Consider the following 12,926-nt stretch of genomic DNA (forward strand, 5'->3'; position numbering starts at 1 on the left):
GGCGGGTTCTTTACACAGAGAGTTGTGAGAGCATGGAATGTGTTGCCAGCAGCAGTTGTGGAAGCAAGGTCATTGGGGACATTTAAGAGACTACTGGACATGCATATGGTCACAGAAATTTGAGGGTGCATACATGAGGATCAGTGGTCGGCACAACATCGTGGGCTGAAGGGTCTGTTCTCTGCTGTACTGTTCTATGTTCTATGATACTAGAAAGGGTAAGGGCCCTGACGATGTTCCAGCAATAGCACTGAAACTTGTGCTCAAGAACTTGCTCTGCTTCTGAAACAAACTGTTTCAGTACAGATTCAATGCTGGCATCTACCACAATGTGGAAAATTGTCCTATCCACAAAAAGCAAGACAAAATCCAACAGCCAACTCTATCAGTCTTCTCGATCGTCAGCAAAATGATTCAAGGGATGGGTGACAGTGCTATCAACAGCATTTACGCAACAATAAACTGCTGACTGATACTCAGTTTGGTGTCTGCTAGACCCACTCTATTCTTGACCTCTTTTCACCCTGGATCCATATTTGAGAAAAAAAGCAAATTTAAGATTGAAAATGAAAGTGATTAGCCTTACATCAACGCAGCTTTTGATTGAGTTTGGTGTCAATGAACCCTGGCATAAATTGCGTCAATATGAATTGGAGGAAAATTCTTCACTGTTTGGAGTTTTACAGACCACAAAGGAAGACAGTTGTAATTGTTGGAGATCAATCATATCAGTTTCAGGATATATCTGCAGGAGTTCCTCAGGCTAGTGTCCTAGCAGCTTTATCATAGACCTTCCCTTCACCATAAGGTCACTGCTGATCGCACAATGTTCAGCACCATTTGCGACTCCTCAGATACTGAACAAGGTCATGTCCAAATGCAACAAGACATGGACGATATCCAGGTTTAGGCTGACTGATAGCATGTGCTGGGCAATGATCATCTCCAACAAGGGAGAATCCAACCATCAGTCCTTGACATTCAACAGCATTCCTATAGCTGAATCTGACACTGTCAATACGGTGGGGGTTGCCACTGACCAGAAACTAAAGTGAATTAATACATTCTGTGACTGCAGGTCAGGCACTACAAATCCTGCAGTGAGGAACTAACCTTCTGACTCCCTGAATCCTGTCCGAGTCAGGGTCTGATGGAATACTTCCCACTGGCCTAGATGCGTGCAGCTCCAACAACACTCAAGAAGTGTGACACCATCTAGGACAAAGCAGTCCACTTGAGTGTCAAAACATCCACAAACATCCATTCCATCCATCTCTGATGCTCAGTAGCAGCAGATACATTTACTATCGAAAAGGTGGACTGCAGAAATTTACCAAGGATCCTTCAACAACACCTTCTAAACCCACAGCTACTGCCACCTAGAAGGACAAGGGCAGCAGGTACATGGAACACCACCACCTGCAAGTTCCCGCTCCTTTGACAATGCTGCACTCCCTCCATACTGATCCTCTGACAATTCTGCACTCCCTCCACACTGACCCTTTGACAATGCTGCACTCCTTCCATACCATTGTGACTTGGAAATATATCATTGTTCCTTCAGTATCACTGGGTTAAAATCCTGGAATTCTTTCCCATATGTCTTGTGGGTCTATCTACAGCATTTGGATGACAGCAGTTCAAGAAGACAGCTCACAACCATTTTCCCAAGGGAACCAGGGATGGGCAGAAATGAATTCTGGCCCAGCCAGTGACACCCACATCCCATTGAATGAATAAAACAAAATACTGATCTTCGCCTCTTAATTCAAAGCTAGAACTGAAATTGATGTCTCAATTTCTGCATGTGACATCCCCATTTGCTTTAAGCTCCCACTTGAACATCTTATTACATTGTTTAATTGACCTGTTGGATAGTGTACTGTTTGTAAAGAGGTCTGCCGGGTGAACTTCATAGAATACAAGTTCCCTCATTGCGGCTGTTAATCTGGTTCAATCAGGAGCCTTGATTGACAGATATAAACAGGAAGGTCAGAGGTTCTGCTCACTCAGACAGCTGGATCTGAGGAAGCTGGATCAGTGTCAAGGATTCTCCACATGTAAATAAAGGGTGACTTGGAGACAGGATATCGGTCTCTGTGCAGTTATTTCAGATAGTGCCGCCAATGTTATACAGAAAACAACCATCTCACATAGTCAGGAGGAGCGGCAACTTTGGTAAATTCTACAATTTAATTCAGTGGTGGTGTGAAGTTATGCCTCTCTGCAATGGACACCAATTAATTTCAGGACGATGAATGTAAACAGCTACCTCATGGAGCCAATTCATAATCACAATTCTGCTGCTCATTCACTGCCCTACTTTTCCATCCTAACCAGCGTGTCAACACAATTACTTGTAACACATCTGGGGAAAACATATACACTTGCATAATCTGTAACACACACGTGCAGGTATGATATATACAGGTCGTTCTTCTATAACAGGATGGTTGCATTCTTGTGCAACCCCACATTAGAGAAAAACTGTTTTAGAAACAGTGCTTAAAGTATTGGTGATGTAATCGCATTACAACCAATACTCCTTTTAAAAGGTTCCCCTTTAGAAACACCGTCCCCAATTTGTCAATCGCGTTACAGCTAATTCGAGTTAACAAAATGCATGTTACAGCAGAACAACCTGGACCTAGAGGCAGTGCCATTCATATCCTCAAAGACAAACAAAGCAAAATGTGAGACAGGAGTACCGTGATGAAAATTTTACACGGGAATAGGAGAAGGCTACTTAGCAACTCAGTCTGCTTTACCCTTGATGTTTCTAAAAATTCATTCATGGGATATCTGTGCATCTGGCTAGGCCAACATTTATTGCCCATCCTCAGTTGCCCAGAGGGCAGTTAAGGGTCAGCCATGTTGCTATGGGTCTGCAGTCACATGTAGGCCGGAGCAGGTAAAGGACATTAGTGAACCAGTCGGGGTTTTGTTTTTCTGATAACTGACAATGGTTTCATGATCATTAAACTTGTAATTCCAGATTTTGATTGAATTCAAATTCCATCACCCGCCATGAAAAGATTCCAACATCGCCTCCTCATGAATCATGTTTCAAGTGTGATTCCCTGCATCTCAATTCAGCTTCCTTCAATCCAAATCCCCCAATAGCTTTCGCTAACCAAACTATATCAGTTTCAGTTTTGAAACTTCCAGCCTCAACCAGCTTACTGGGGAGAGAATTCTAAATCTCCACTGTCCGTGATGTGGGAAACCAAGCCATAATGGTTTAATTCTGATTTAACATTCTTTTTGTTTTACAAAGCTGATGGCCCCATCCAAGAGTAAGGAATAAAATCTTTATAATCAGGATGGTACTACATCTGAGGGTTAATCTCATTCGAAACAAAACCAGTTAAAATCTGTATGGTAAAAAAACTATTTGATTTATGTGCAATGATTTTTAAATTCACTGCTTCAGGAGTATGTTTAATTTCATACAATAACTGAGATACATATTAGTAACCAGTATTGGATTCTTTATTGAATTACTCCCACTCCTCATATTACCTGCTGTATTCTTCAGATTGCTCCCAAAGCTTTCAGGACTTTTGCTGATAGCTGTTGTTTTATATTTAAGCAGTTGCCCACCCCCCATCCCACAGCCTTTATAATGCTTGCCGTATAGTTTCTCAGTTGATGGAGAGATTTATGTTTAATCACACGCAGAATCAAATATAAACCTTTATCAATCTGCAGTAGCTTCCCAGCAGCTTGTCATCAAGTAAACATTTGGATTCCAAATTAGTTAAAGCAACTATTGGGAAATAATGGAAATATAAAATGCATCTGCAAATGCAAATTAAGTATGGAGTGTCATTTAAGCGATTACTCGCTCTTCAAAGCTCAATTGATATCAGATTCATTTGGTAGATTCAAGCTCAAATGTCAGGACTGCACCATACAGTCAGGGTTGTCATCTCTCTTTCTTCAGATACCATATCTCTCAGTAGGCATTGGTGACCGTGGACCTTGCGATGATTTATTTTGCTTCGTGAAATTGTCAGTTTTGGGAAGATTTGTAGCTCAAGTTGAGGTTCTGGATGTAAGTTTGCTCGCTGAGCTGGGAGGTTCATGTTCAGACGTTTCGTCACCATACTAGGTAACATCTTCAGTCAGCCTCCAGATGAAGCATTGCTGATGATTCCTGCTTTCCATTTATGTGTTTGGGTTTCTTTGGGTTGGTGGTGTCATTTCCTGTGGAGATGTCATTTCCTATGGTGATGTCATTTCCGGTTCTTTTTCTCAGGGGGTGTTAAATCGGGTCCAAGTCAACAAGTTTGTTGATAGAGATCCGGTTGGAATGCCATGCTTCTAGGAATTCTTGTGCGTGTCTCTGTTTGGCTTGTCCTAGAATGGATGTGTTGTCCCAGTCGAAGTGATGTTCTTCCTCATCTGTATGTAAGGATACTAGTGAGAGAGGGTCATGTCGTGATGCCAAGAGGTCTGAATAGTCTGGCAATCAATTCTGAGATGTCTTTGAGGTAGGGGAGAGTGGCTCGGGTTTCTGGATGTGTTTTGGCTGCTTGTTTGGGTTTGTTGCTGAGAAATCTGCTGACTGTGTTCATTGGATGCCCGTTGTTTTTGAATATCCTGTACAGACAACAAGCAAAACTAATGTCATTTACAAAATACCGTGCAAGGACTGTAACTAACACCACATTGGACAAACAGGCAGAAAACTAGCCACCAGGATGCATGAACATCAACTAGCCACAAAAACGACTTGACCCTCTCTCACTAATATCCTTCCATACAGATGAGGAAGGAGACCACGTCGACTGGGACAACACATCCATCCTAGGACAAGCCAAACAGTGACACGCACGAGAATTCCTTGAAGCATGACATTCCAACTGGAACTCTGTCAACAAACATGTTGACTTGGACCTGATTTACCACCCCCTGAGAAAAAGAACAGGAAATGACATCACCACAGGAAATGACATCACCACTGGAAATAACACCACCAACCCAAAGAAATCCAGACATATAAATAGAAAGCAGGAATTGTCAGCAATGCTTTGTCCGAAGGCTCACTAAAGATGTTACCCAGTATGGTGATGAAATACCTGAACATGAACTTTCCAGCTCAGTGGGCAAGCCTACATCCAGTACTTAAATTTCCTTCTACAATATGGCTGACCAGGAGAATCTGTTGTTGCCATGATGCAGATTGTGAGAATCCACAGACCAAGGAGAAACTTGCTTAGCTGTAACTTGAATGTACCTTCCTTGGCCATCTTGGGGTGGGACTCAAACCCAGAATGTCTGCCTCAGAGGTTAGGGATGCTACCCACAAGACCACAGTGCTCACTTAGTAAGTTTTACTATTTTGCTTTATGTTCCTATTTGGTGGCTGCATTTGTAAATTTGGCTGTCTGGAGAGAAAGAGAGAGAGAAAGAAAGAGGTGGAATGTTGCCCCTAAAACATCTAATAATGACCATTCACAGCAAGTCAAGAGGGACTGGTTGCAATCTCTTGTGGTTGCAAAAATAATGAGGGGCTGAATGCCCACTGTCCATTGCAATGAGCCTTTCAAAATACACACTATGTCCAAAACTGCAGACAGGCTTTATGCTTTGAATAATACACAAAGCCAGTTTCAATTCTATTGAAGTGTGCTAGTAGGACTGAGATCCTCACGAGCACCAGTAGGATTAGGTTCCAATGTGTACTAGCCTGTGTTTTGAGCAATGTTGTGACGATTACAGTCTAAGAACTGTCTCCTAGTAACTCCTGTATTGTAGGTAAATATCGCTCTTACGCTGAAAATTAGCAGTCAGCTAGCGAGCAAACTGGGCAAAGGGAAACAAGCCAACAAAGGACTCTCTCAAATCTTGAACACTGGAATTCAATCATGATTGAAAGGAGTCAATGTCATCATTGTCAAGATGTGTATCATTTATGGGCTTGGGGTTGCAACATTAATCCATCCACAAGTCAGCATATTTGGCATTAAGTTGGTAGATGGGTTCAGAATATTTGGTGTGAAGAGTGGAAATATCACACTGTTGCAGTAGATGTCCTTTGAAATTGGGAATTGTGATGCATTGTATGCAATAAAACTTTACCTTGTGATATATATTCCATATCAGTTATTGATATGCAAAATGGGAAGAAATGTTTTTTAGTCCAATTGGCTGCAACCAACAATTGAAATAGTCAATCGACTACAGCGTTTCCCAGCACTTAATAGCTTTCTGTGCCAGATATTTAGAACAGTTACTCTTGAATTTGGCCATCCTATCCATTGACCCATCCAGCAATTCAAATTTGGAAGGCTCAGTATTCTCAAAACCTTTCTTCCAGTGGAATCTTCTTACTGAAAATAACCACAGTAAACCTTTGTGTTCCAGATTTCCTTACAAACCACTGATGGGACTATTTAAAGAAAGGGAATTAGCAAGGAAAAGAAAGGATGAGTTGAATATGTATGTGAAGTATTTGCTGAATAGTTCACCTCCTGTTGCAAAGGTAAGTCACAAAAAACTTCAATTAAAATATTTGGGAGCAAAACTGGGATGGCCCTGAAAATAAGTGCAGAGATCATGAAACACAGTAAGTTACGTCTGTTTGCAATGCAGGAGACACACCACTTGGTGCTACTTGTTCATTAGATTAATCTCTGCTCTAACTAATGATAAGCATTCATTGGCTAGACACATCTGTAGGGATCAGCATCATGAGTGACTAGAATCACTTAAGTCTACTCTGCACTACTTACAGCTGGCCTGTAGCTTATATATTCTACCTGGCTGTTGAGGTTGATGATAAACTGACCTGGAAACACTGAAGAATAAAATGACAGGAGATAAAGGTTTTTAGTGTTTAGAAGATCTTGGTATACGACAGGGGGAGAAGGAGGGATATTATGTTCTCCAGATGAGCAGGCAGTAGGAGTTGATAGCAATGGGGGTCAAGGACAGGTGTCAACCCCAAGAATCAGTGCTGAATAAGTTAATTGAAGTTGCATGCGTGGTCAAAGTCAACAAATGTATCTTAAAATGTCACATCCTACCAACTGTACCATTAATTTCTGTCCTATGCACCACTCGCCCATCAATCACACAGGAATAACCTACATTCCCCGGACCTTCAGACACACAACACTGCTCCAAGCTTCACACTGTCATCTCATACTTCCCATCAGCTATTCAAACATGAGAGCCATATCAGCCAAACACATGTAACCAAATTCACTTCCCCTCTCTTACAGGAGCACACAATTGGAGGGAACAGGAGCTAGCTAGAGGTTGCTATAATTTTTTAGGCTTTCAGTCCCACTAGATCTCAGTCATAGCTGTTTCAATGCTGTCGTGCACTATTCGCTTCCATTGGGTGAGGACATATAGCCTTTTTGCTTTTCTCCAGTCAGATCTTGTGGCCACCAGTGGTGAACTAAAAGAGAATGTTTTTCAGTGAGTGGGTGCAATATGTTTGACTGGCATAGTTGAATAGCTAGGTGAAAGTGCTGGAGATTAGAGTCAAGATTAGAGTGGTGCTGGAAATGCACAGCAGGTCAGGCAGCATCCGAGGAGCACAAAAATCGACATTTTGGGCAAAAGCCCTCCATCAGGAATTGACGAATTCCTGCTGCCTGACCCTCTATAGTTGAATAGCTGGCAATGTGTCCACACTGTGAGGCGTGGATGTGAGGCTCATAGTGGAGCTAATTGTGTGAGTGTAAGGTGAAACATATGAATCTTAGCTTTGAGTTGTCACTGAGAGAGTTTGTTGGTAGCTGAGAGCTGGCTTGGTGTATTAAGCAGTGTGAGAGACTAATGATGCAGTTAGGAGAGTATGACATATGAGCATTCAGATTTCTTTGACTCTGAGCATTCATGTGAGGTTGTCAAACATCTAGCAGCACCATGTTCATGCCTGTGCAGTTACACAAAAAGCCAGCTATCTGTGCTTTTTGTAATGTGTGATGCGGGTGTCACTGGTTGGCACAGCATGTTTTGCCCGTTGACTGCCTTGCTAGGATCACCATGGGGACGGTTAAAATTCAACTACATCGCTGTCAGTCTGTGGAGTCACATGTAGGCCAGACCAGGTGAGGATGGCAGATTTCATACCCCAAGTGGGTATTAGTGAACCAGATAGGTTTATAACAACCATCAACAATGGTGACTTGATTGCCATGAGACTGTTTTTAATTCAATTTTTTTAAATTGAATTCAAATTTCACCTTCTGCCATGATGGGACTTGAATCCACGTCCCCAGAACATCAACCTGGGCCTCTGGATTATGAACCGCCTCTATTTGCTCCCACTGCCTTTTGACAGCATTTGCCCATCTTCTGTGAATGAAGAACATCTCTCTTCCTGTTAACCTGCCATTAGCCCTCCAATACTCCCTCAGTAAACCTTGGAGGCCACTCTGCTTTATTCTTCCGTTCTTGTCGCTTTCTGAGGGGAAAGCACAACGTCCTGCACCTGATCCAGTTAAAATGATCTCCACTTGTAGAGATGGAGGCCAGCACTAAGTAGCACAGGTTGCTTAACCTCTTGTGATTTTACTCAAGTACGCAGTCCCCTAATAGTGCCTTAAGGGTGACCACACATATGATCATATAAATGAGCAGACAACTCCAAATTTCCCATGTTGACAATATTCCCTGTGCCTATTTTCTGGCCTTATTGAAGTTTATAACCCATTTCTGTTCATTCAGTCAGATATATATATCTCACCAGAAAATCAGTGTTTGTATTGATCCTGTGCTCCCAGTTTTAACCTCTCTTTAATTGAATTTGTACCATCTGTCTTCATATTGATCCTAAAATGTTCCAGCCATGAATAATCTTAATGCCAATCCAAAGAATATGAAAGACTTTTCTGAAAGCATTACTGATGTAAAGAAAAAGTATTTTCATGAACAAAACCACGAGAAGTCCATCTAGAGAATGAACATATGACCTACATCTGATCCCTGAGGTACACCTCTCATCAAACTTAAAATGCAGTACTCAATTTACAGTGCTATAAAAATAGTAGAGCACAAATTTTATCATCAATTCCATTCAACACATACAAAATTCACCTTACAACAATGAGACCTATCTAAGTAAAGAGGTTAGGATCAAGATCCTCCAATATTGCTGCTGTTGGAAGTAATAGTTGAGAGAGATGACTGTGCTGTTCGGAATTTTGTGAGCAGCATGCATTTACTATTTGGCTGAACAGGAAAAGTGAGAACTCTCCCAGTGGTGAACTTTGTCTAATCCAAACCCATGCCCATATTTCTGTCCGGTTCTGTGCACATTTAGTTTAGTATAAATGCAATACAGTACACAAGAACATCATAAATAGGAATGGGAGAAGACCATCTGGCCTGTTGAGCCTACTTCGCCATTCAATAAGACCGTGGCTGAACTTTCCATGGACTCGTCTCCGCTTATCCACCCGCTCACTATATCTCTTAATTCCTTTACTTTTCAAAAGACTATCTTTGCCTTAAAAACATTCAACCAGGTAGCCTCAGCTGTTTGACTGGGTAAGGAATTCCATAGATTCACAACCCTTAGGGTGAAGACGTTCCTCCTCAACTCAGTCCTAAATCTGCTCCCATTTATTTTGAAATCATACCCCCTAGTTCTAGTTTCACCCATTAGTGGAAACAACCTCCCTGCTTCTTTCTTATCTATTCCCTTCATAACTTTAAATGCTTCCATAAGATCCCCCCCCCTCCCGCAATTCTTCTAAATTTCGATGAGTTTGGTCCCAGTCTACTCACGGTGTCTCACTGCTGCCTCACAGCACCAGGGTCCCAGGTTCGATTCCAGCCTTGGGCGACTGTCTGTGTGGAGTTTGCACATTCTCCCCGTGTCTGTGTGGGTTTCCTCTGGGCGCTCCGGTTTCCTCCCACAGTCCAAAGATGTGTAGGTCAGGTGAATTGGCCATGCTAAATTGCCCGTAGTGTTAGATACATTAGTCAGAAGGAAATGGGCCTGGGTGGGTTACACTTTGGAAGGTCGGTGTGGACTGGGTGGGCTGAAGGGCCTGTTTCCACACTGTAGGTAATCTAACCTAATCTAATCTAATCAATCTCTCCTCATAAACCAACCCTCTCAATTCCAGAATCAACCTAGTGAACCTGCAGTGCCAGTAAATCCTTTCTCAAATAAAGAAACCAAAATTGCATGTAAACCATCTCTTCTTGAAACAGAAGGTCTAGTAAGGAAAATGGTCAGGAATTCAAGTGGATAGAACAAAGGTAAAGTGAGCCTGCTATTGTCAGATTACCAATGCTGTGTTCAGTTCGAGACCATTTATCCTGACTGACTTTGGTGATCAAGATAAATAGAGGCATGTGGAAAGCAGAGTTCAAAGTTCAAATCTTCTGGTTATGAATCATCCAGTGGAAGTGGCAGCCATTAAGACTGTCTAAATGAAGAACATAGCAATCTATAACCTATCTGCCAGCTGAATTTCTTAATCTCACTTTGTTTTCCAAAGCCCTTCTGCGGTATTCTGCTCAGTATGCAGTGGCGATATCAACTGATCTGTAAATAGTCAGCAGTTTGTGTGAGGTATTCAGTTCATAGCTGGACACATTTTGATCAAGGTGAAATGAAACACATCAGTAATGGTTACCCTGTGCAGCAGAGTACTGTATATCTTTTGGGCAAAGGTCATCACACACTCATCGTGTTGACACTGAATTGAATGGAATGATGTGCACCTTAACCAAAACCTCACCCTCAACATCTCTCTTAGCTTCCTGTCCTTGGAAACACCACTCCCCCACACACCTACTGACATCATTCTCTGCTCCTGACAGTCTAAGTTATTATTAACTAACTAGTCAATATAACTGGTACTTATCACTTTCAGTACACAATAAAGTGTACCTTGTTGAAAAGATAGATGCTTCTCCTTGTTAAGATTTCCTGGTGATTCACCCTCCACCACTGTAAGCAAAGGAGGCCCTTCAAACCTGATTGGAAAAGATTGGTGCCATGATCTGGAAAATATTCAGGCCTGGACTAAAAAGTGGCAAAAACCATTCGAGTCATACAATGACACGTCCAAAAAAGACAAAATCTAACTATCATTGAATGGTGTTGCCATCACTGAATTCCCCACTGCTAACATCCTTGGGGTTACCATTGTCCAGAAACTGAACTGGACTAGCCATATAAAAATTGTGGTTATAACAGCAGCTTTTAAAAAAGTAGGAATCCTGCAGTGAGTAACTCACCTGACTCCCCAAAGCCTGTCCACCATATACATGACATAAGTCAGGAGTGTGATGTGATACTCTTCATTTGCTTGGATAAGTGCAACATCAACAACACTCAGGAAGCTTTACACCATCCAGGACAAAGCTTGACTGGCACCACATCCACAAATATTCAATCCCTTCACCACTAATGCTCAGGAGCAGCACTGTGTACAATCCACAAGATGTACTGCAAACATTCACCAAGGATCCTGAGACAGCACCTTCCAAATCCATGATGACTTCCATCTGGGATACATGGGAACACCACTACCTGTAAGTTCCCCTCTAAGCCACACACCATCCTGAATTGGAAATATATTGCATTCCTTCACTGTCGCTGGGTCGAAATACTGGAAATCCACCGTAACAGCATTGTAAGTTTCCCAGAGCACATGGACTGCAGCAATTCAAAAAAGTAGCTATCATCTTCTCAAGGATGACTAGGGATGGGCAATGAATGCTGGCCCAATTAATTAATTAAAAAAGACTACATTCTGTGCAGAGTGTGATGCAGTGTAATAATGCACCATGGTTTCTTTATTTTAAGATATTGTGAGAGAATGACTTTTCTATCATTTAGTGTATTAATTGCCTAATAAGTCATGATTAGTCCATGTTGATTTAACAGTGTCTGTTATACAAAAGTCTTAAAATGTTAACTTCTTGAATTTATCACTGGGAAATTCATATCTGTTTGAAATGCTATTGATCGCTGCATGTATCAAAACTTGAGGGGACACCAGGAAGATTAATAGCACACTATTTGATTTGCTAATTGCTTAGAGATTGCAGTCTGGGAGAACTTCAACAGTACACCATCTAGATGGTCTTGGTATCAATAATAGCAAGTTATGGATTTCCACATTATTGTGTGTATGTGCAGACTCAGGAATTTGCTGTCTGTTTCAGTGTAATGGCAGAAACGCTGATAGTTCTTTTTCTCTGCAATACTCCTGCAAACGCTACGTCTTGAACCATATTGTTAGGCTTCTTGTATTAAAGGAAAAAAAATGAGCCTAAACATTCAGGGTTAACAATGTGTCTTCAGACAGGTCCTCACTTCTCAGGTTTGTTCATAAAGGTTCACTATATCCTGAACAGAATTAACTAATGTGCTGACTTTCCTGCCTGAATTTCCAATTTTTACTTTTATTCATGAGAAGATTCTGAGAGGTAAGATATACGTGCATTTGGAAAGACAGGGTTTGATTAGTCAGCATGGCTTTGTGCATAGCAGATCATGCCTCAGAAAGTTGTTAGAATTGAAATAACCAGGAAGGATGATGAGGGCAGGGTGGTAGTCTATATGAATTTCATTAAGGCCCTTGATAAGGTTCCAAATGTTAGGCTGCTTGAGAAGGTTAGATCGATTGGAATCCAGAGGGAGCTGGCAAAATTGGATACACAATTGGTTTGATAGGGAGGCAAAGGGTAATAGTGGAAGGATGCTTGTTGGACTGGAGGCCTGTGACTAGTGGAGTGCCTCAGGAATCGGTGCTGGGCCCATTGCTGTATATCAATGATTTGGGTGAGAATGTACAAGGCATGATTAGGAAGTTTGCAGATGACTCTAAAATAGCTGGTAATGTGGACAGTGAGGAAGGTTATCAGAAATTGCAGCAGGACCTCAATCGGCTGGGGAAGCAGGGCCAGACATGGCAAACGGTATTTAATATAGATAA

General features: G+C 41.7%; 1 protein-coding gene across 8 annotated transcripts in view; it reads left to right on the forward strand.

Moving 5' to 3' along the window:
- Positions 1-12,926, forward strand: part of LOC122561603 (phosphatidylinositol 4-phosphate 3-kinase C2 domain-containing subunit beta-like) — a 230,771-nt gene that overhangs the window by 170,152 nt on the left and 47,693 nt on the right. For all 8 annotated transcript variants that reach the window (XM_087999661.1, XM_087999666.1, XM_087999662.1 and 5 more), the window contains one exon: positions 6,373-6,490. In XM_087999661.1, the coding sequence (XP_087855787.1) occupies positions 6,373-6,490 (118 nt within the window). The remainder of the gene's footprint in view (positions 1-6,372; positions 6,491-12,926) is intronic.

Source organism: Chiloscyllium plagiosum, unplaced genomic scaffold (assembly GCF_037043375.1).
Source record: "Chiloscyllium plagiosum isolate Xiang-an unplaced genomic scaffold, Cpla_swu_hap1 HiC_scaffold_23, whole genome shotgun sequence".
Classification (NCBI taxonomy): domain Eukaryota; kingdom Metazoa; phylum Chordata; class Chondrichthyes; order Orectolobiformes; family Hemiscylliidae; genus Chiloscyllium; species Chiloscyllium plagiosum.